Source organism: Macrobrachium rosenbergii, chromosome 10, assembly GCF_040412425.1.
Source record: "Macrobrachium rosenbergii isolate ZJJX-2024 chromosome 10, ASM4041242v1, whole genome shotgun sequence".
NCBI lineage: Eukaryota > Metazoa > Arthropoda > Malacostraca > Decapoda > Palaemonidae > Macrobrachium > Macrobrachium rosenbergii.
In genome coordinates, this window is record NC_089750.1 from 5246937 (window position 1) to 5271383 (window position 24447).

Sequence of the window (24447 nt, forward strand, 5' to 3'; positions counted from 1 at the left end):
GAGCGATCAGTACTTCTTCCAGAGATTTTCCACCATATAATTAAAAACGGGAGGCCCTCGATGAGGTAATTAGCATCCCATTGAGGTTCTTCTCTCACAGACACACATACATACACACACGTACACATGCGCATACAGAAACATAACATCCTCAAAAAAAAAAAAAAAAAGGATTGTCGATTATTGTAGTTCCTCATTGGATGGGTTGATATCGTTCTCGGCTAGCACTCTGCTGGGCCCGCGTTCGATTCTCCGACCGGCCAATGATGAATTGGAGAAATTTACTTCTGGTAATAGAAATTCATTTCTCGTCATAATGTGGTTCGGGTTCCACAATAAGCTGTAGGTCCCGTTGCTAGGTAACCAATTGGTTCTTAGCCACGTGAAATAAATCTAATCCTTCGGGCCAGCCCTAGGAGAGCTGTTCATCAGCTCAGTGGTCTGGTTAAACTAAGGTACACTTATTTTTAACTTGTCAATTATTTTTCATTCCTAGACATTGCCCGACAAGTGAGTCAGCTCAAGAATGCACTGGTATGCCAGGATATGAACAAACGCCCCAGTAAGTGGTGATTAATTATTGAAATAGTCCTTCAGACGAGGTGTTGTTCTGACACACACACACACACACACACACACACACACACACATGCTTTTATGCAAATACGGCGCTTGAGGTACACTCGGTAACGAAAGTTATGACGGTCCAGTGTCTGTTTCTATCGCTGAATCAGGGCTCTGATGTGTGAGACTGAGTTCATCTCTTTTTCTGATCTCGGCGATGAAACGAACGCTCAGGTGCTTCGGTTCTCGTATAGTAGGTTTGATCGACTTCGTGAACTGCAGAAATGTCATGACTTTTATCACTTGAGCGTAACGTTAGCTGGCTGGCAGCTGGCTCTGAACAAACATTTAAGCTTGTAGGGATTGGCGTTATGTTTTTGTGCGCAGACTGGCGTACTGCTCTTAAGAATTTGAAATCCGGAGGGGGATACCGCCGTTATTGCACCCCTCACGGTGCACTGTAGGCATAATTACTAAAGGTTTTTGCTGCGTCACTTTGGCCCCTAGCTGCAACCCTTTTCATACCTTTTACTGTACCTCCGTTCATTTTCTCTTAATTCCATCTTACTTTCCACCTTCTTCTAATAATTGCATCTTAGTGCAACTGTGAGGTTTTCCTCCTGTTACACCTTTCAAACCTTCTTACTCTCAATTTTCCTTTCACCTCTGAATGACCTCATGGGTTCCAGAGTTTGTCCTTTGGCCAATATTTTATATTCCAATCCACTCTGAAGAATTTGAACTACGGGAGTTGAGCCATGTAACTTTCATAAAACTTTCTCAATGCCCATACGGAGGGTAGGGTCTTTAGAGTAGGGTGTTGTGCCCATCAGTGCCATAATATTCCTCCATCCTGAGCCTTTCTCTCAAGAACACGTCTTCCACTCTCTTTAGCGCTATCGACGTCAGACTGTTAGGCCGATAAGGGCACTTCTTTAATGCAGTAGGCTTATTTCCCTTTCTGACTCGAACCCCCTACCCCCAGCCCTCTAACCCCGCGCAAAAAGGGCCAAAAAGCAGTCACCTTTCTCCCCCCCCTCCATTCATCCTGGTTCACTAACCGCCATTCACGATCATGTTATAATGATGTGGGTTGTCCTGTACCGCATTTATTATTATTATTATTATTATTATTATTATTATTATTATTATTATTAAAGAAATAGTTTAAGTTCTTTTCTCTCTTCTTTGTTGGCTGTTTTGTATTGTCAGTCTCTGTTACATCAGCTTTCTGTATTTTTAGGGTAGATGACCATGAGCTGCAATATTATTATTATTATATTGTTATTATTATTTTGTTATTATTATTTTTATTATTATTAAAGAAATAGTTTAAATTCTTTTCTCTTCTTTGTTAGCTGTTTAGCATTGTATTGCCTCTGTTACATAAGCTTTCTATAATTTTAGGCTATTACATGGCCATGAGCTGCATTATTATTATTATTATTATTATTATTATTATTATTATTATTATTATTATTATTATTATTATTATTATGGGGATCTTCCGGTCCTTAATCTTTCCCAACGCAAGGCAGTGTTGTTTTGTTTCCTGTGTGGATTTGACACTACGATTCATTTATTTATTTTTTATCAGAATTAGAAAAATATTTTGTTTAAGGAGAAAGAGTTGGGTAATTAACATACATCAGATCTAATTTTTGTAAGATCATATTCAAATGAAGACCTTCAAAGGATTTGTTTATTTCGGTGGTTACAGACTCTCTCTCTCTCTCTCTCTCTCTCTCTCTCTCTCTCTCTCTCTCTCTCTTTGACGTAACTTAATAATTTGTATCGTAATCGACAGCAAATGGTTTCATGTAACGCAAAGAAAGAAAGAACGAAAGTAAGAAAGGAAGAAAGGAAGAGAAAATAGTTTCCTTACGAGGTGAAAGTAAACTTTCCCAGAAAGAAAGCACAACCGATCGTTTCGTATATTTAAGATTTTTTTCCTATTTTTTTTTTTACCCGAATGAATGTAATATTTTCTTTCTCTTTCAATCAAAGTGTTTGTTCTCACCCTGAACACCTTTTGTGTTCTATCCCCTCCTCCCTCCTCCCCATCCCCCCTCCCCCTCCTCCCCTCCCTTGAGGGAAGAGTGGAATACCATGCGGGCCGATTCAGCACCATACCATTATCATGGGATGTCTTTTCTTACCATTTTACCATGCGGTAGTATGTCGCCATGTACTGTACACCAAGTCTATATATATATGTGTGTGTTTGTGTATATAATATAATGTGTGTGTATGTGTATATATATATATATATATATATATATATATATATATATATATATATATATATATATATATATATATATATATATATTGATGGCTCAGTGGGTAGACCGTCGACTGGAGTTGTTGGAAGGTAATTATGTCGAGGATCGAGACCCGGCAGTACTGACGATCCATTTATCACCTATAAATTCACCTTCGGTGATAATGCCCCATCGGGGACATTCTCGAAGTAGCGTGAATTTGATATTAAACAACATTTTTATAGCTTCATGATTGTATATGAATCACGGTGTGATAAAATTTCTTATATATATATATGCACATAATATATATCTACATAATGATTATTCAGCTGCCTCTGCTTATCACATTCTCGATACAGTATTAGGGCAAAAATGTATTTGTGAGTGTTTAGTTTGTTACAGTGCCTTTGGAATAAAATACCGAGGTCAGTTCTGTGAAATGTTTGTAGAAGGAAATAAAAGTTGAAAATCTGATAAATTACGTAATTTCTAAAACAGTCACTCTCATTGATGTCAGTGAATCTCCATCTTTCGTGAAATTGAAGTAAATTGAAACCTGGTTGATTTTAGTTTACTGGATTTATTTACTTTAGGCTAAAACGCACCGGTTTCCTCGTAAAGCTCATTTCTGAGTGGGTTCCCTTGTGCCTAAACTGGCGGAAAATACTTCATCTCTCTCTGGCTCTCTCTCTCTCTCTCTCTCTCTCTCTCTCTCTCTCTCTCTCTCTCTCTCTCTCTTTTAAATCTTAGTCTTCCTGTAGCTATTTCCTGGTACGACTCTCTCTCTCTGTCTCTCTCTCTCTCTCGTTTTTGTGGGGTTTGTCTATATCAGTTGATTCTCTCATTGCTCATATCGTGGGGAATTTCTCTCTCTCTCTCTCTCTCTCTCTCTCTCTCTCTCTCTCTCTCTCGTTTTTGTGGGGTCTGTCTATATCAGTTGTTCTCTCATTGCTCATATCTTGGGGAATTTCTCTCTCTCTCTCTCTCTCTCTCTCTCTCTCTCTCTCTCTCTCTCTCTCTCTCTCTCTAAATCTTAGGGTTTTCTGTAGCTATTTCTCTCTCTCTACGACTCTCTCTCTCTCTCTTTGTCTCTCTCTCTCTCTCTCTCTCTCTCTCTCTCTCTCTCTCTCTCTCTCTCTCCACCTTGAAAACCTCCGATGCATACTCATGGGAGAATCTTTCTTCCTCGCGTCCTCAAAAAAAAGAGGGAGATTCCTATTTCTGTTTTTTTTTTCCCTTTCTTTTTTCGTGAATCACCACCATGGCCAATCTGTGATTCCACTCTGTCGAATAGATTATTCTCAGCGGTGACGCGAGTTTTGTTATATATAGCCTAAAGCTTCTTCTGTTGACGTTATTTTCCATTTTCGGTAAGAATAAGTTGAAGGTTGATGTTAACTTATTATTATTATTATTATATTATTATTATTATTATTATTATTATTATTATTATTATTATTATTATTATTATTATTATTATTATTATTATTCGGAAGATGAACCTTACTCTAATGGATCAAGCCTGGCGGGGCCATTGACTTGATAATATTATCCAAGAATGAGTTAGAGTTCAGTGTTAATCCAGTATTATTATTATTATTATTATTATTATTATTATTATTATTATTATTATTATTATTATTCAGAAGATGAACCTTATTCTTATGGTACAAGCCTGGCGGGGCCATTCACTTGATATCCAAGAATGAGTTAGAGTTTAGTGTTAATTCAGTATTATTATTATTATTATTATTATTATTATTATTATTATTATTATTATTATTATTATTATTATTATTATTATTATTCAGAAGATAAGCCCCTCCTCAGATTCAAGAAGCCCTCAGAGTTTTCATTTGAAAGAAGCAATAGAAGGTAATAGGAAATATAGAAAGATGATATCTATTATTAGGAAAGAAAAAAGATAAATTAATAAATAAACGTAGAAATATAAATAAATTAGTAAAATGCAAGATAATTGTTTTAGGGTAGTAATGTAGTGCATTGATAAAATGTATGTAGTCCCGAAATGTGTTCTTAATAACACGTGGTTTATTTCTGTAATGCATTACAAGTGCAGGTCTATTTCCGTATCCAATTGTAAGAAGAGATGGATTATTCTTGGAATTCATTGTTAGAAGCACAAGTTTATTTCTGTATTTTATTTAAAGAGGTGCTGGTACATTTTTGTCAGAAGCACTAGTTTTTTTCTTTATTTTATTTTGAAAAACGCTGATTTATTCTTGGACTTTATTGTTAGAATCACAAAGTTATCTGTATCTTATTGTGAAAAGTGGTAATTTATTCTTGTAACTGACTTTAAAAAGTAAAAGTTTATTTCTTTCAAGTATTCTCAAATCTCACTGAAAATCATTGAAAGCTTATATACATAGTTATGAAAATTCACTTCTCTTGAACTAATAAATGTAAAAGAATCATCTTTGCAAGTTTATCGTTTGGGGTTGATTTATGATTATTTCTCGTAATAAAAAAACACGAATAGAGAAACAGGAAGACGAAGAAGTAGATAACGAGTAGAAGCGATAAAAGCGGAAGAAGGAATTTATCACTTGAAGTTCATAACAAAATTGAGTGGAATGTGGCCTTGAATGTGCTTCTGAATTAAGGGACACGCCCCCATTGTGGGTCGGAAATGGGCTGGAATAAGACTGAATTACGTGACACGCCCCCAAGCAGATTGGAAAGTGGGCGGGACTAAAATACCTATGTCGTGACAACAACGTTGGTCATCGGCGTGGAAATTCATTTTCGGTTAAAATAATTAACTGCATTTGTGGGAAAAGGTTTTAGATATTATGTGACCAAATTAAGGAATATGCCCCAATTTTGCTGAAGATGGATGATAATGGAATCCTCAGTTACGGGACGATCGCCCTTACCGCTTGAAAAGTGGGCGGGAATGGAACCGAAGTCTGGGACACGCCCTTTTTATTTTTGAAGTGGGCGGAAGTGTTACTGAATTGGGGACACGCCCCTTTATTGCTTGAAAGTGGGCGAGAATGTTACTCTAAGTTAGATGATGAACTTGATTGAAACTTGAGTTACGGGACGCGCCTTTCTTTGGTTAAAAAGCTGGCAGGAATGTATATGAATTTAGAGACACGCCTCCATTCTTCTTGAAAAGATGAATGCTGTAGCACGCTCCATTTTTTCCCTAAAGAGTAGGCAGAAAAACAAATGTATTTTCGGAGACGGCCCCCCCTTTTCGTTTGGGAAACAGGGGGCACGCCCCCTTTTCCTTTATGAAGGCGGGACACTCCCTCTTCGTAAAGGAGATGGGGACACGCCCCTTTTATTATGAAGGAGAGATACGCCCCTTTTTGTTTAGGAAGCAGTAGACATGCCCCCTATACGTTTAGGAACCAGGGCCGCGCCTCCTTTTCGTGTATGAAGACACATGCCCCTTTTCATGTATGAAGGATGGACACGCCCCTCTGCGTTTAGGAGCAACGGACACGCCCCTTTTCTATTTAGGAACATTAGACATGCCCCGTTTTTGTTTAGGAAGTAGGGACACGGTTCCTTTTTGTTTATAAAATTTGGGACACTCCCCTTCTTTGTAAGGATGAAGGGGACACGCCCCCTCATCATTTAGGAAGTTGGGAGACGTGCCCCTCCTCGATTAGGAAGAAGGGAACACGCCCCCTTTATCGTATAGGAAGAAAAAACACGCCCCTCTTCGCTAAGGATCCTAAAGCAGGGGGGACATGTCCCTTCTTCATTTATGAAGCTGGGGGACACGTCCCCTCTTCGTTTAGGAGGGAGGGGGACACGTCCCCTCTTCGTTTAGGAAGGAGGGGGACACGTCCCCTCTTCGTTTAGGAAGGAGGGGGACACGTCCCCTCTTCGTTTAGGAAGGAGGGGGACACGTCCCCTATTCGTTTAGGAAGCAGGAGGACACGTCCCTCTTCGTTAGTCAGCAGGAGGACACGCCCCCTCTTCGTTTAGGAAGCAGGAGGACACTCCCCTCTTCGTCAGGAAGCAGGAGGACGCTCCCCTCTTCGTCAGAAAGCAGGAGGACACTCCCCTCTTCGTCAGAAAGCAGGAGGACACTCCCCTCCTCGTCAGGAAGCAGGAGGACACTCCTCTTCGTCAGAAAGCAGGAGGACGCTCCCCTCTTCGTCAGAAAGCAGGAGGACACTCCCCTCTTCGTCAGGGAGCAGGAGGACACTCCCCTCTTCGTCAGGAAGCAGGAGGACACTCCCCTCTTCGTCAGGAAACAGGAGGACACTCCTCTCTTCGTTAGAAGCAGAGAGACACGCCCCCTTCTTCATTTAGGAAGCAAGGGACACGCTCCTTCTTCGCTAAAAAAAAAAGCATTGGGACACGCCCTCTTTCAAGCGTCAAAATGGCCGTGAATTGGGGCGCGGAGGAACCCGGCGAGAAGCAGCGAGCGCAAAAGTTGATTCAGGATTATGGAGGTGATAATACGCCACGGTAACGACATAATGACAACTTCCTCTTCAGCCGACGCTTTTGTTCCGTCGTGTCGTGCCGAACCCGTCCTAATTCGCGCGACGGGGAGGGCATTTAGATCGCGTCGTTTTCGCTGGCTGGTATTTCATCCGACGTCATTAAGTCATATAGAAGGGAGAGGAATTCCTATGTAATGCGTCTCTCTATGTACTGGAGTATGATATCTGTTATTCGATTGTATTCTCAGTTGCTTTCTTTTTTTAGTTGTGAACGGGGTTACTGAGAAACATATGCGTGGAATCTAACGGAAATTTGACCAAAAGTTGGCTCGTTACTGCCAACAAAGTGACTGAATTTTTGAAGAGATCCGGTTCTGAATTAGGGACTTTCTAACAAAGGGGAGAGTGGATTGCTCATTCTTGGCGGAGGTTCGCGGTCCCAAATTTATCTCTGTTGTATTTATTTATTTATTTTTTTTTTGTTATTCATCTCCATTTCCCCTTTCCACTTATCGCAATACGTATGCAAATTAATATGGCATTTTAGGTCGCATTCCATTTAAATGTTAGATTATTTACGCAATAATTATTATCATAACAAACGCCCATGTGTGGGTTGATATCTGGGAGGTCTCTGGGATGTTGTGTTTATATAACTTTCAAGGCTTAGTAGAAGAGTGGGCTCATTGCGAATTAAATGGATGCCTGTATAAATTATGAGACATGCTTCTAGATTTTACTGGCAGTTGTGTACATTTATTTTAGGTTGTTGAATTGAACTGAATATAGAATTTAGGCCAAAGGCCAAGCACTGGGACCTATGAGGTCATTCAGCGCTGAAACGGAAATTGGCAGTAAAATGGTTTGAAAGGTGTAACAGGAGGAAAACCTGGCAGTTGCACCATGAATCAATCGTTAGGAGAGGGTGGAAGGTAAGATGGAAGAAAGAGAATATGAAAGGAGGTACAGTAAAAGAACGAAAGGGGTTGTAGCTAGGAGCCGAAGGCACGCTGCAAAGAACCTCAAGTAATGCCTGCAGGGCACCGCATTTTTGGTTGTTGAAAAGGATATATTATACGTTTATTCGAATCATATATATATATATATATATATATATATATATATATATATATATATATATATATATATATATATATATATATATATATATATATATATATATATTTGTGTGTGTGTGTGTGAAGTTCAAATCTACGCCTTGCTTAGACTCCTCTCGTCCCATAGATGTCGAAGAAATGGAAGAAAGTAACGCCGTGTTTTGAGAAATCGTTTTTGGTCACGTCACGTACTGTCAGGAAACGCGTAAACTGTTATTTTTGGTCTAAAAATGGCGTCTCTCTCGTAGTATAGCCGAGCAGGGCTAGCAACAACAGCAAGAGGCCTTCGAACGTTTCTCCGTCATGTTGGCACTCCTGGCTCTGTGGATTCCCTCGTAGTACTTGTTTATACCAGGGTCCACTTACTAGATGCATTAAAAGCATGCTTTAAAAGTAAATAAGATGCAGATGATAGGGAGAAGTAATTACCTCTAAAGCGGGCTTAAATCAAGGTTTATTTTTAGCAAAGTCACCTAAACAGGCCTTCGAACGTTTCTCCGTTATGTTGGTACTCCTGGCTGGGTAGTTTTTCTCCCCGTAATACTTATTTATATACCATTTCCTTTTTCGTGCGTTTCAGACCTTTAAAAGTACAATTTAAAAGGAGATAACACACAATTAAATGAACAATTTTAAAGGAAACAAGATAAAAATAAGTAGTGACTTACCTTAACTAGCGAGATGAAATCAAGGTTTGTAGCAAACACACCTGAACGGAACGTTTCTCCGCCATGTTGGCACTCCTAGCAGTACTTCATACTTTTTATTTTAGACGTAATAAAAGCCTTATTTAAATGGAAATCAGATACAAACAAAGGAAGAAGTAATGATTCACCTTAAGAGTGAGGTGAAAACAAGGTTTATTTGTAGCAAAGACACCAGTTTAGGAGCTTTTTTTTGTTTTGTTTTTATTTATTTTTTTTTTTACTTCCTCGCCGAAGTATCCCAGGAATCCCGATCATTTCCTGGGGGTTGACGATGAAGCTTCGAGTTTAATTTAGACGCCGGTTTGGTTCCGCGTCTTTCAGGCCAGTAGACTTGTGTTTTTTTTTTTTTTTTTTGCACAAGGATGGGTTTTGTTTTATTCACGAGGGCTCATGGGAATTATCTCTCTCTCTCTCTCTCTCTCTCTCTCTCTCTCTCTCTCTCTCTCTGTTCATCTTGTAGTTGGTTGACAATGTAAATGAATATTATTATTATTTTTATTATTATTATTATTATTATTAATATTATTATTATTATTATTATTATTATTATTATTAATTTCACCTCATTAAACATATTTCAAAGTTTCCCAGTTGATATATGATACTTAGAGAGAGTTATATATTTATGTATGTATATATATATATTTTATATATATATGTATGTATGTATGTATGTATATACATATATACATATATATGTATATGTATATATAAAACATATATACATAAACATATATGTATATATATATTTATATATTAATATACATATATACATATATGTGTGTGTATATCTAATATATATATATATATATATATATATATATATATATATATATATATATATATATATGTGTGTGTGTGTGTGTGTGTGTGTGTGTGTGTGTGTGTCTATCTGTTCAAGATGATTAAATCTCAACAATTAATTTTTTCTGGGTTGAAAAGCTACGGAATTATATTTAAAAAGTTGGGTGAATTTTTCCTATTAAAATTAACAGTGGGTCCGTAAACAAAATTTTAGTTAACAGAAGGATCTTAAAAAGAAAGAACTTTCTCCTCCTCCGAAGCAATCAAGACAGCAATAAAATAAAATGGCCAGGAATATCCGTTGTAAAAATAATCAGAACGAAGGCACTCTTCCAAACGCATTAAAAACAATTTTTTTCCCACCCCTTTATAATCTTCTACGATTGTTTACGGCGGTGGCAGCGATATGTTTATCTGCCCCGGAAGGATTATTTGAAGTTCTTCTTCTTCTTCTTTTTCTTCTTGTTCTTGTTCTTCTTCTTGTTCTTCTTCTTCTTCTTCTTCTTCTTCTTCTTCTTCTTCTTCTTCTTCTTCTTCCGTGTCGTGCTCGACGTTTGGGCAACGTGTTACGTTTGATCATTCACGTTTTTATCTTGAAGTTATGACACCATAATGGAAGTCCTTGCACAGATCGCGTTTGTTTTGGGATGCTGTTGTTCTGGTTCTCTCTCTCTCTCTCTCTCTCTCTCTCTCTCTCTCTCTCTCTCTCGCCGGACCCGTTTTCTCTTTCTCAAACAACCGTACTAAGTCTTTCCTTTTTGCCATTCTCATAGCTCCTTTTTTCCTTACGACGACCTGTTTCTTTTTGCCATTCTCTATGGCTCTCTTTTTTTCTCTCTCTCTCTCTCTTCCTTCCGACGTTATCAAAATAGGCCCTTTCTCTCTCTCTCTCTCTCTCTCTCTCTCTCTCTCTCTCTCTCTCTCTCTCTCTTCCTTCCTTCCTTCCTTCCTTTTCCTTTCTGGCCAGTTCTTACAAATAGCTTAAACCCTTTCCCCCTTCTCTCTCTCTCTCTCTCTCTCTCTCTCTCTCTCTGTCTCTCTCTGGCCATATTTCTTACAAATATATAAAACCCCTGCCTCTCTCTCTCTCTCTCTCTCTCTCTCTCTCTCTCTCTCTCTCTCTGGCCAAATTTCTTACAAATATAGTAAACCCCTGCATTATCTCTCTCTCTCTCTCTCTCTCTCTCTCTCTCTCATTGCATCATCCTCGCAGTCACGAGCATCGTCCAGATTATGACATCTTTTCACATGAAAGAAGGACTTCCGTTTCTCACGCTCCGCAAATGAAGATGACTTTAGCAGTCCGAAATAACATGATTGCCAACATGAGTGCGGCATGCAGTGTCCACATGGCCCGGTCATGCGACTTCAAGGGGCAGGGAGAGAGAGAGAGAGAGAGAGAGAGAGAGAGAGAGAGAGAGAGAGAGAAGGGGTTTTATTTGGCTGTAAGAACTATGGAGAGAGAGAGAGAGAGAGGGAGAGAGAGAGATACGGCAGTGGTTTACCATAGTTGTAAGAACTATGGCGAGAGAGAGAGAGAGGCGTTAGTTATTTGTTTTTTGAAAAGTTGCATTTTAATCATTTACTTGCATTTTTATTTGTCTATTTATTTATTTTTATTAATTTTTTCCTTTTAAATAAGTGATCTCTTTTTTCTGTATTTCCCATTACCTTCTGTTACTTCTTTCTAATGAACACCATGTTCTTGGAAAGCTTGAAATTTAAGTCAGTGGTTCCTATGGGCTTATTCCATATGAATAGGTTTCATCTTCTGAATAATAATAATAATAATAATAATAATAATAATAATAATAATAATAATAATAATAATAATAATAATAATAATAATTTGATGATACATCAGTGGAGTGCTTTTGTTTCTGGAATTTATTTTTATAAAAACAGAAAAAAAGTACAATTTGGGGTGTTTTTGTATAGGCATCATTTCAAGTCATTAGATTATTACGATTCTAAACACTGGTTCCTATGGCTTCTAAGGATGTCTCAATTATTAAAGGATGCTCTGTATAATTTTGGCCCTAATTACACAAAAATTGTAAATTTTTGCCATGATTATCGTGGAATGCTATGCAATTTTTGTTTCAGTTACTGTGGAATGGTGGGCAATTCGAGCCTCAGATATTATAGGATCCTATCATATTTTGCCGTATTTAAAGTTAAATGTTTATGATTCATAATTCATATGCATAATTATGTTGAAGTATTAAACACCGTTATTATGTTATGAGTGTTCAACCTCTCATTACAGTGAGTTGTGCCTGCTTGCGAATAGTATGTTATCTATCTGAGTGCTCACAACACAGAACGATATATAATTTGTCTCAGTAATTCGTAAGATAACGTAACTATAATTTCGTGGTCTTGAAAACTCGCAAATAATGTTTCAGTGTGTGTAGTAATCTCAGTTCGCTTTCTCTAATGCTATTTTTATTTATTTTTTCAAATTCTCTAATGCTAGTTATTGTTGTACGTAACTGTGTATTTCTCTGTTATTTTTTGTTTATATATTTTTTCAAATTCAAAAAATGCTATTTATTATTGATTGTAACTGCGTATTTTTCTAATGGTATTTTTGTTTATATATATTTTTTTTAATTTCTCAAATGTCAGTTATTATTGTATGTAATTGTATATTTTTCTAATGTTATTTTTTGTTTTTGAATTTTTTTACAATTCTCAAATGCTAGTTACTATTTTATGTAACTGTGCATTTCTCTAATGCTATTTTTTGTGCACGTAATTTTTTTTTCAATTTCTCAAACGCTAGACATCTGTGTATTCATTTTTTCAAATAGGTTTCTCTTCTTTGAAATACGAAGCTACTGGCTCTATGAAAGAGTGAATGGAATGCGTGCGCTTAACAGATAATATTAATGATGTTGGTTACGCTAAAATGGCCTTTTAAATTAGGTTATTGCCAGGATTTATTTAACACTAAGGAGGCCTCGAAGATAAAGCTGTATCTACCTGTAGAATTCCTTATAATATTATCCAAAAAAAGATGGAAAAAAAAGAAAGTATTAAAAGCCATTTTTGGTAACTCGGGCCTCATACAATGGAAGTTCTTCCAAATAGGCCTATCAGTAATTCTTCCCGAGTATTTTGACCACAGGAAGTATTAGTGCTAATTACTCCTAGGCTGTGATTTCGAGATTTTTCGGGTATTTGGTATGCTAAACACAGTATAATTCCGTGACAGAATTATATTTGAAAAATTTAAATAAGTAGGAGATATGTTAGAAAGATTTTTTTCTGTTTAATTCTTTAAGTATTAAAAGATGCTGCTTCGTCCTTCAAGATCAGACATTTGGTTGTGTTAACTTTATGACTTGAGAATTTTTCTGCTTTTTTTCTGAAAAGGCGAAAGTTACAGAAAAGAGACATTGAAAATTTCAGGCAATTATTTCAACTCTAGAAGCATGGCTTTTTGTCAGTTAATTTAGAATATTCATCTGCCTACAGTATATATTATTATATTAACATGTGTATATATGAGCTTTTCAGTCGAGAAACATGCCAAGCGCCATTTAAAAATATGATAAATTAAATTAAAAAAACTTTGACCCAGGATGGCGCTTGGCATGTTTCTCGACTGATAGCCTCATATATACAGATATATATATATATATATATATATATATATATATATATATATATATATATATATATATATATATATATATATATATATATATATATATATATAAACATGCATACATACATACATACATACATACATACATACAGACCTGTGCGCATGTGTTATAATGTATTCAGTAAATACACATACGCGCACGTGCATACAATCATCCCATCCGGGAGTGTGAAACTGAGAGAGAGAAAGAAAAAGAGAAATAGGGGGAGCGGAAGTGTATGGGCGTCACCTAATTCTCTCCTCTCTCTCTCTCTCTCTCTCTCTCTCTCTCTCTCTCTCTCTCTCTCTCTCTCTCTCCGTAGCCGGTACGCTGTATATGTGACCTTTAATTTGATTTCGCTTTCTCTTTTAACATATTTTTCGCTTAATATATCTATATTTTTGCATATTATTTTATTATTTACTTTGTATATCTCCGTTTTTGTATTTTGTTTCATTATTTACTTGTGGGAGGAGTTTGGCAGAGAGGATCCCTAGCAACGCCTAGAGAGAGAGAGAGAGAGAGAGAGAGAGAGTAACGTACAGCTAAGACAAATTTCTGTGAAATCTACGAGTGAAAGAACACGTCTAGATGACATGTATGGTTTTCTACCCCAGTCGGTTTTTTGCTCGCTTTTTTTATCCATTGAACGCACGCTAAGGTAGACCCATTTATTTACGTAGGTAAGAAAGGAAGAGATAGTTTTTTCTCTCTCTCTCTCTCTCTCTCTCTCTCTCTCTCTCTCTCTCTCTCTCTCTCTCAAGGCTGGCATAAACTTATAGGAACTACTGACGTTGAGGTTGAATCTTTTAGTAAAAATATAGAGAAATAACGAAGGAAGGAAAAGAAGTAGACTTGAATAAATGATAGATGAATTTAGTTGAATACTTAAACTGTTCGTTTTCTCTATGTTGGACTGAGAGTGAGATCTCTTCATATGTAGAGAGAAAATTAAAAAGTGTCACTATATGGCAATGTTTGATGAAGATATGGGTAGTGGTGTGTTATATATATATATATATATATATATATATATATATATATATATATATAGAAAAAATGACACTGGTTGTAAATATTGACAGTATATATTATATATATATATATATATATATATATATATATATATATATATATATATATATATATATATATATAGTTCATTCATATATCTTTCATGAAACAATACACTTGTGGATATTTTCTTATTTTTTTATTTACGTATTTTTGCACGTTAAAGTTAAATAAAATAACGTTCATTTTTAAAATTAAAATTCGTTTTTCTTTCCACACCATAACGAAAACGAGTTTTTATTATTTTACACTGATGTTCTTATTCTGGTATTTTTATTTTTATGATCAAAGCAACAAATATAAACAAGGGTTTCTCTTGCCCGTTAGAAAATATTCCATTTTGTTATTTACAACTAAATGTAACTTACACGATTTAGTAGCATCTTATTGACATAAGAGAGCTGAATACAAGACCAGTAGACTGTAGATGTTGTTTGTAACAAGATGCACTGTGTTGCAGCAAATAAATAATTAACTATGAAGAATACTGGCCGGAAAATATAAGTTTTGACCATATTTCTTCAAATATATTTCTTCATTGAAAAATGTCTGTCAGACATAATGTCAGTTCTACCAGGGATTGCGGAGCGCTTAACGTATGTGTTGACTGGCTATATAAACCACATTATTACTTTTGTGGTTTTTATTATGATTCATTTTGAATTATTTTAAATTTAAGTTTGGTATTTGTGTTTCGGAATGTCGAGTGAATATAAGTTTCAGTCATCGCTAAAGTTACATTTTCTATGAATGTCGGTGCTGTGAGAAAATGAAAATTGTACGTCATAAGATGGTAAACTATAATAAAACGTTATTTGCCCTCAACTTGGAGCAAAAATTTAAAAATTTCCTTTTTATGCGCTTGAACATTAGTTTATGTATAAAAATGATGAACAAACCGTTTTCCCAACAATTATCACTGGATTTTGATAAGAATATGAAATGCTATCATACATAAAAATTAATACGTGTCATATTCATGGAATATTTTTTTTTAGTTATTTTGGAGAATACACATATTAAAGATGCCGTATGATGATGAAGGTGATGATGATGATAAAAATTATTATTATTATTATTATTATTATTATTATTATTATTATTATTATTATTATTATTATAGAAAATGCTGCTGTTGTTGCCTGTTAGTTATTAATTATTGGTTTCGTCGTCATGGTTCCCTAGGCCTGGTTCCTCATTCGTAACATTTCACCCCACTTAATCATCTGTTGGCAACTGTCCTTTTGGGATAAATGCAGAGCAGTTATAGTTATTAGGCATTTATTCTGTATTTTCTATGTGTATCTTTCTATATGTCCCAACCTATTTTTCATTTTTTTTTCAAAATAGTATGCATCTTATTTAGGCTATCATACTCCTCATGCGGCCAAAATTCGGTTTTCAGTGCTTCTCGTTTATAACTATTTTTTTCTATTACGCCTCTTTTAACAGCTCTAGGTTCTTATATGCAAAATAGGTCATCAGTTTAGTTTCCTTTGAAATTTTCTTTCACACTTTGCTTGTTTATTGTGTCTTCCATTATTTAAACTGCAATGTTTTTCCCCGTTGATTAAGATACTGACCCCCACCACTTCCTTCTATCACTCTCTGGTTTTTCGTTTAATTTCCCTTTACCTCTTGTGTTTGGTCAATATCCTTTGTAATTTTCTCTGTAATTTCTCTTTTCAGGTTCATATGTTCATAATCCTTCAGCTGTTCTATGTCTATTTCATACTTATTGCATAAAATTTTCACACTTTTGGTCCTGCAGTATCCAATGGAGTTGGCCTTCCACAGTCTCATTTGCAAACTTTCTTTTTAATTTGATTTGGTTATGTTAGGGAACAGTCAACCATCCTTGTGTTCTATCCTGCCTCAGTCAGGCCACATTCCTAATATTGCTATTAGTTCCCAGCGGGGATTTTAGTTCCCAGCGGGAATTTACACTGTGGTTACTCAGACATACCCCTCAGTTCCTTCTCTTTGGTGTAGCTTCCGGTCTTGGTGTTTACAAATGATGTTTCAACCACCACTGTTTCATAGTTTGTGCCCCTTTTCCGAAGCTTTGTCCCCTACTTTTATCGAGTTGTCATATTTCACAGTCATTCCGTAGGAGGTATTCTGTTTTTTTTTTTTGTGAGTTTTCTTCATTAAGCTAACTTCTCTAGTCCCGTTTTCTGTTGACCCCCCTCCTCCCCCATTTCTTCTTCTTCTTCTTCTTCTTCTTCTTCTTCTTCTTCTTCTTCTTCTTCTTCTTCTTCTTCTTCTTCTTCTTCTTCTTCTTCTTCTTCTTCAAGTTTTGATATATAGTCGACATGAGCTACTGAGCTCATAGCAACACACCCAAGAGTTATTGCGCATTTTCAAAGAAAATGGGGTGTGGAGGTTTCTGATCAAAGTGTCAATTATTATTCTTTTTACCATTAATTCTTGGAAGATGTACCTCAGAGTGTAGGCACTATACTAACAGTAGAGGTATTTAGTAGACTTATTGTCAGTTTTGGATTATCGTTTAGTAAATATGTAAGACAGCTTTAAATATTTAGAAAATTATTCTGTACAGATCTGAAATGTATGATGTTTCTTGTAAATTAAGATACACACACATACATTATCTTCTAGCACATAAGCTTCTTTATTTAAATAAAATACTTAATTATCTTAATTTTGTCTCTCTTCCAGGGTAAATCCTAAAGACGAGGAAGCGGCTGCAGAAGATGTAAAGTTAGCTCTGCTGAAGGTAGAGAGCACACAAGATGGGAAACTATCCTCTGGGGAAACAGAAGATGGAGCCGACAAGGTAGGAGGTGGACGAGTTATCCACGAACCCCAAAGAGCCTCTGGGGAAACGCATCCCACGATTGTTCTAACCGTTCACGATCACTCTGGAACAACAGATCCTCAACCCCCTTCTCCTAATCCGGGACTTCTTGCACCTAACGACGATATAGAATACATAGATTCTGACGAAGGGGAGGACGACAGGTTCATCCGCGGGACGCTTGCCAGTGCCGCCGACTACAGCGATCAGTGGTTTGACTGCAAAGGGACCCTGACCAGGTCTCGCGATGACCTGAGTAAAGTTGGTGTCGACTACGATGAATGTCCTGACAGCACCTATTACGAAGCCACTGACATTGGAAGTAAGCAACAGGGTGACCAGCTTCAAAAGGTGACACCAAAAGATATCGCGAATAAAAGCTCAGAGGTAATTTTGAAAGGTAATAAAAAAGAAAGGTCACCAGAGAAGAATTTGCCAGCAGCAGAAGAGAAGAAGGCTGTAGAAGTTCCTGTTGCAGAAACTGCAGAAGGATTCAAAGGATCACACAAGGCTCGAGCTTGGGTTCAGAGCCTAGACAAAGATACAGAGCAGCGTGTGGAGAAATGGATAAAGTTACAGAACTCAAAGAACCCATCAGACCTCCCAAAAAGTAAATCAGAAATACGATTAGACAGCCTTGACGAACCACCAGGAAAGTGGGCTACGCGCAACGAGATCAAATTAAACGCTCCTGTTGATGATGACGCAGCATATGAAGAGTACCTACGAACTTACAACTCCAAAGTTGAGCAAAAAGGTGACCCAGAAAAAGATGATGCTGCACGAAGGGAGAGTCTGAAGAGAGTCTTCCAAGTCCGAGGCAAGTTATCAAATAAAACAATAATTGATTCACAGAGACCCTCTTATAAGGACACAGATATTTATATTGCATCAACTCCTTTTGCTCTTACTAATTCTTCTTCAGGGCAGGAAGATTCATATGATGGATCAGAAGATGGCATTAACTGTGCATCAGTAGATCTTGAACCAGCACTAGAATTAAACAGGGGTGTAGCTGAGTCAGAGAAGGTCAAATTGAAGTTACCCAGTTCAGCAGACAAAACTCTTACACCTAAGAATGAAAGTGCTAAAGCCATAGTTCCGGATATTATCATCGATGCTCCTGATATTGAGAATGATGAAGTAGAAGCTCCTAAGGAAGAGGAAACATTAAATACAAGTATCTCTGATGATTATCGTTACTCAAGTCCAAGTACAGAAAATACAGAGAATACTGCTGGAGAAAGTACTTTATCAGAGGAAGTTAACAAAAGACCAGACATTAGAGAAATTCAGAATCAAGAACCTGAATTATATGAAAATGAGGTGATTATAAACACAACAAAGGACGATATTAATGATGTTACTTCATCTGATAATGCAGAGGCTACTGAGAGGGATGACAGTACCAAGGATTTAAATACAACTGCTAGTGAAATTGATGTTCCCTCTGACCTCCAAAAGCCTGATCGTAAGAAGAAGAAAATATCAGCATCAAGTATTCCAAAATCCATTAAGAATTTAGCTGGTTCTATTTTTTCACAGCAGACGGACACTAAACCAAGAAAAGAACAGTTAGAAGAGAAGTCTTCTGAAAAACAGAAAAGAAGAAGCAGGTTGAGTCCATTTAACAAAGATTACCTGTTTAAGGGTTCATCAAAATCTAAAACAAGTGATGATTCTTCTGATAAGAGTACTGGATATGAAGACTTGAAAAGTTCACCAAAAATGTCTGGTAAAGAGAATTCTGATGCAAAAGATACTCCTTCTCCAGCTGCTATAACAAACAAAACAGGTTTGTTAGTTAATCAAAGTACATCATCAGTGCAGGATGAATCAAAGAACGGTAGAAATGTTGGTGACAAGACTGTCACACCTGAAATCCCATTGTCTGACTCTATGAAATCTATAGATGAAGCAGGAAGAGGATCCTCTGAGAGTTTGGAGTACATCTCGCCAATTGATTCTGATGAGCAGAAGTCAATATCGCACGAATCATCCCCAGGCGTTGGCAATCCATTTGTTGAGGAAGATGGTTTGCTAATACGAAAAGATGCACTACTTGCTGTCAAAAGAATGGAAAATGATGATACATCAACACATTATTACAGCTTTTTAAGTGCCACTGATGATGCCCCTTTACCTGCAAAAGAACCAGAGAGGCCAGCAGTTTCAGAAAAAGTAGATATTGTGCAGCCACTAAAAGAAATTTCAGTGTTCCATGAACCCCCACGCAATACAGAGTCAGCAAAATCTGTGCCTGGTAAAGATGAAACACCTTCTGTGTCTAGTGATAAGTCAGCAAGCAATGCAGGCAGTAGCAGTGAAAGCACATTGAAAAGTAGTATTCAGAGTCAAGAAACCAATTGTGTTATGAATGCATCTGGAAAATCTACATCCAAAAGTATACCAGCTCCAGAAAAGCCTCCAGTGAAAATATATGAAGTTGAGGGCCATTCACCACTGTGCGTTCCATCACCAGCACTGAAAGAACCAGTCCCCACAGAAGTAACAAAGTTAAGTTTACCAGCACACCTTCAGCAAGAAAGCCAAGAACCTCCCAAACCAAGTCCCAGAACAAAGAAAGGCAGGTATGGATATTCGACAGGCTCTTCAACACCAACAACTCCCACTGCACCATTGAACACAACCCCCAACAAAGAAGTGCCACCAAGTCAAGTTAGCTGTATAACTCTAAATAGTAATGCAGGTGTCACAAGTAATGCCATAGTGTCTGAAAATAAAATAGCAACTACCTTATCTCAGGAGAAAGGGTCAAGTGCTGCAACACACAAGGGTGAAACACAGAGGAATTCTTCTGACTCAGGTTATGCAGGTCCAGGGAACAACTACTATGAGTCTGAGCCTATTTACTGGGAAATAAGTGAAACTAAAGATGCACTTCCCCGCCCAAGTCCTAGAGGTAAGAAAGGTCAGAGGACCCCAAGTGAGCAATCTCTTACTGCAGCACCTATTTCTAAACCTGTAACTGTAACTGCACCAACACCTGTCTCTCCATCTCCAACAACTGTATCTAAGCCTCAGGATACACATCCTGTTCCTGAATGGATAAATAAACGTGCTCCAATCCCTAGTCCACGCACAAAGAAGCAACGATCTTTACAGTCCTTACCCACTGTAGTGCCACCTGAAGAGACAATAGAAACAGTTAAAAAAAAACTTCAGTCACTGTCCAGTGTCCCAGTGTCCACTGCCCAGATGATGCAGCAGCCCCCAGCTAGGGCAAACAAATATGAAGAGCAATTTTATAGTGGTAAAGCAGCGTCTATATCGTATGGATTCACTTCTAACAACAGCCTTCCATCACCACCAGTTCGGGGTAAGAAAGCCTCACAGGTTTCCCTGCCTGCAGCAGTAGCAGTAGAAGAGACAATGAGCAGGCAACAGAAGCGTGCGTCGCTACATGAATTTGCCTTGGCCCGAAACCACGAAAAGGGCACTGCACCACGTCCGCCTTCTGCCAGGAGGTCAAGGCGCAGGACTGATCCCACTTTTGGAATCACTGAGTCTGCAATTAAGTCAGCTGTGGAGGTAAGCTCCTGGTGAAAGACACCAGTTCAACTCTTGACTGTCTGCTCTTTAAGCTCAGCTATTTCTTTATAAAGTGTAGAATAGAGTCCAGTGAGGCCTTCTCCCTCATACCTTGATCTTTTTCCTTTTATTGACTGGAAATGGTTGATTGTTTTTTAGTTGATGTTGGCGTCTACCTATGTATTGTGTGAAATTTTACCAAAGATTGATTCATATTCTAAGATTTGCAAGGGTTAATTCTGAAGGTATGCATAGGAGCATCAAGTAATTTGATTACCACTTTGAGCATTTATTTTGTTTGTAGTTCAACAAGTTTTTTTAAATTCACTTCTTGTTATGTATGAGCTGTATTCAAACAAAGAAAAAGCCATTCATTGACCTGTGAATGTTTAGAAGTTTGCAAGTTACCCTTGAAAATAAGTTGGTGAAAATGAAGTGCATTATGAGACGGCAGTTGATGTTTGGGGACACTGAGAGACAAAACATTACCTGTATTTAAAGCAGTATTATTGGTGTGCTTTTTTTTTTCATATATACTTTTTGTGATAGCACAATAACTGTACCATACCATGTAAAATGACGGCACTGTAAGAGAGGCTCGAGAGAGCAAGTCCCGGTTAGAGGACGTTATGTACCGTTTGCATATTTACGAAGGGGCCAGTGACTAGGTAAAGTCTGACCCCGGGCTGGTCGACGGCAAATATAAAGTATTCATGCCCTATAGACTGTCGTTGTTACACACAGAAAAAATACAGAGAACCACTTTACATTTCATTATATATAGGAATGAGTTAAATGAGAACAGCCGCATTTGAGTATAAAGTTATTCCCTCAAAAAAACTTATTCATTCATTAAGTTGTTTAATAAAGCTTAAGTGACATTGAAACATCAAAGGAATTTTGGAATTAAACTTTTCGCGTATGAATTGAACTGAATGTAGAATTTAGGCCAAAGGCCAAGCACTGGGACCTATGAGGTCATTCAGCGCTTAAACGGGAACATATATTATGAGCCTACAGAGGATCAGAAGGACTTTAACTCATAACTAACATATATATATATGTATATATATATGTATATATATAATATATATATACATACATATATGCATGTTTATATATAATATATATACATATATATATATGTTTATATGTATTATATATTATATATATAATTATATACAGTATATATATATATGTTATATATATATACCTATATATCTATATTATATATATACATATATATACATATACATATACATATAGATACACACACACAACACATACATTGCATTAATCCCAAATGTCTCCAAATTCTTTCCCCCCTCTCTGCACATATCTGCGTAAATTCATCTCCAGTAAACATTCCTCTGTATAAACATCCCAAATTATTATAGTTGAATAATAAATTGACGTCAGAACATAAGAATAAATACAGTATGAGCAAAGGGTCTCATGGCGACTTCCTTTCGACCAATGGGCGTCATTCCCTCCGATGACGTCATCGCGTCTCATGCCTACGTAAACGAGACGTTAGGTTGATGCGACACATTTTTAGGGGTCGTGACATTTGGTATGTGGATGGATAACGTTATTAATGATTTGTTTGTTTGTTTGTTTTGAATTAAAATCTTCATGCAATGACAGCGGTGCTTTGTGAATAAAATTATAAAAGTTAACACAGGACGTGTCAAATGGTAGTACATTATTATACTCATGATTCAGTGTGTGGTAATTGGTGATACAGTGTTATACTCATGATTCATTAGGTGTTGATTTATAATACATTATACTACTCGTAATATGAAGTAAGTGATAATTGGTAATACAGTATGATACTAATAATACAGTAGGTCGTTTATAAGTATACAGTAGGTTTTAAATGGTAGTACATTTTAATACTCGTGGGTCAGTGGTTGTTAATTGGTAATACACTATGATATTCATAACACACCACGTGTTAATTGGTAGTACAGTATAACAATCATATTACAGTATAATACTCGTACTACTGTACTTGTTAAACTGTAGTACAGTATAGTGCTCATGATTCAGTATGTGTCAGTTGGTAATACAGTGTAATACTCGTAATGCAGTACATTTTAATAGGTAATAGAGTATGATGCTCACAATAAACTAATTGGCAATACAGTATAATACACCGAAGTACGTGTGCATAGTTAACATATGATAAAAATGTGCAGATATTACTTGTTAATTGTTGATAAAGCACATTTTTCACGAAACCATACGTAAAAAATAATAACACCATAGAATTCGCAATGCAGTGCGTGTTCGTTGTCTGCTCAGTATCATACTCTCAGTACAAGAAAGCTGCTTACAGTCATAATGATTATAATGTTACTTAGTGAGGAGACCTTCTCTGAGGGCAGCAGCTATAGCCGTTTCAGCGGCTCAAATTCCTGAGACGTATGCTGGTATTGTACCAGCCCTGGTGTATGCTAGTATTCCACCAGCCCCGGTTTTTTTTTTCTGCCATGCCCCTAGGATAGGCTGGTTAGATTAGTTTAGATTGGTAGTTGAATAACCATTCGGGCAAGAAAAACATAATGAGATTATTTTCAAGAAAATTCTATAGTTAGTTTTTAAGATATGGCGTCCCGCTTTTTTCGGGGAAAGGTCTTGGTACTCGGTTATGTCTCGGAGAAAATGCTTCCGCGGCATTGAATTTGCACAGAGTCTTTACGCATTCGTCTTACAATCTTCTCTTCATCGGCATGTAGCTGGTGTATCAAGTTTCTTAAGGACAGATAAAGACTTTGTGTTGTCTTTCGTCTTACAATCTTTCATCTTCATCGGCATGTAGCTGGTGTATCAAGTTTCAAAGGACATATAAAGACTTTGTGTTGTCTTTCGTCTTACAATCTTCTCTTCATCGGCATTTAGCTGGTATATCAAGTTTCCAAAGGACATATAAAGACTTTGTGTTGTCTTTCGTCTTACAATCTTCTCTTCATCGGCATTTAGCTGGCATATCAAGTTTCCAAAGGACATATAAAGACTTTGTGTTGTCTTTCGTCTTACAATCTTCTCTTCATCGGCATTTAGCTGGCATATCAAGTTTCCAAAGGACATATAAAGACTTTGTGTTGTCTTTCGTCTTACAATCTTCTCTTCATCGGCATGTAGCTGGTGTATCAAGTTTCCAAAGGACATATAAAGACTTTGTGTTGTCTTTCGTCTTACAATCTTCTCTTCATCGGCATGTAGCTGGTGTATCAAGTTTCAAAAGGACATATAAAGACTTTGTGTAGTCTTTCGTCTTACAATCTTCTCTTCATCGGCATGTAGCTGGTGTATCAAGTTTCCAAAGGACATATAAAGACTTTGTGTTGTCTTTCGTCTTACAATCTTCTCTTCATCGGCATGTAGCTGGTGTATCAAGTTTCCAAAGGACATATAAAGACTTTGTGTTGTCTTTCGTCTT

The 24447-nt window shown here is 36.9% G+C and overlaps 2 protein-coding genes across 2 annotated transcripts in view; both read left to right on the forward strand.

Moving 5' to 3' along the window:
* The window catches only part of lwr (lesswright), a 235742-nt gene that overhangs the window by 83072 nt on the left and 128223 nt on the right, over window positions 1-24447 (forward strand). The gene's annotated exons all lie outside the window — the stretch shown is intronic.
* The window catches only part of LOC136842446 (uncharacterized), a 209249-nt gene that overhangs the window by 77307 nt on the left and 107495 nt on the right, over window positions 1-24447 (forward strand). Inside the window, exon 3 of the mRNA XM_067109788.1 lies at window positions 17309-20999. Within this exon, the coding sequence (XP_066965889.1) occupies window positions 17309-20999 (3691 nt within the window). The remainder of the gene's footprint in view (window positions 1-17308; window positions 21000-24447) is intronic.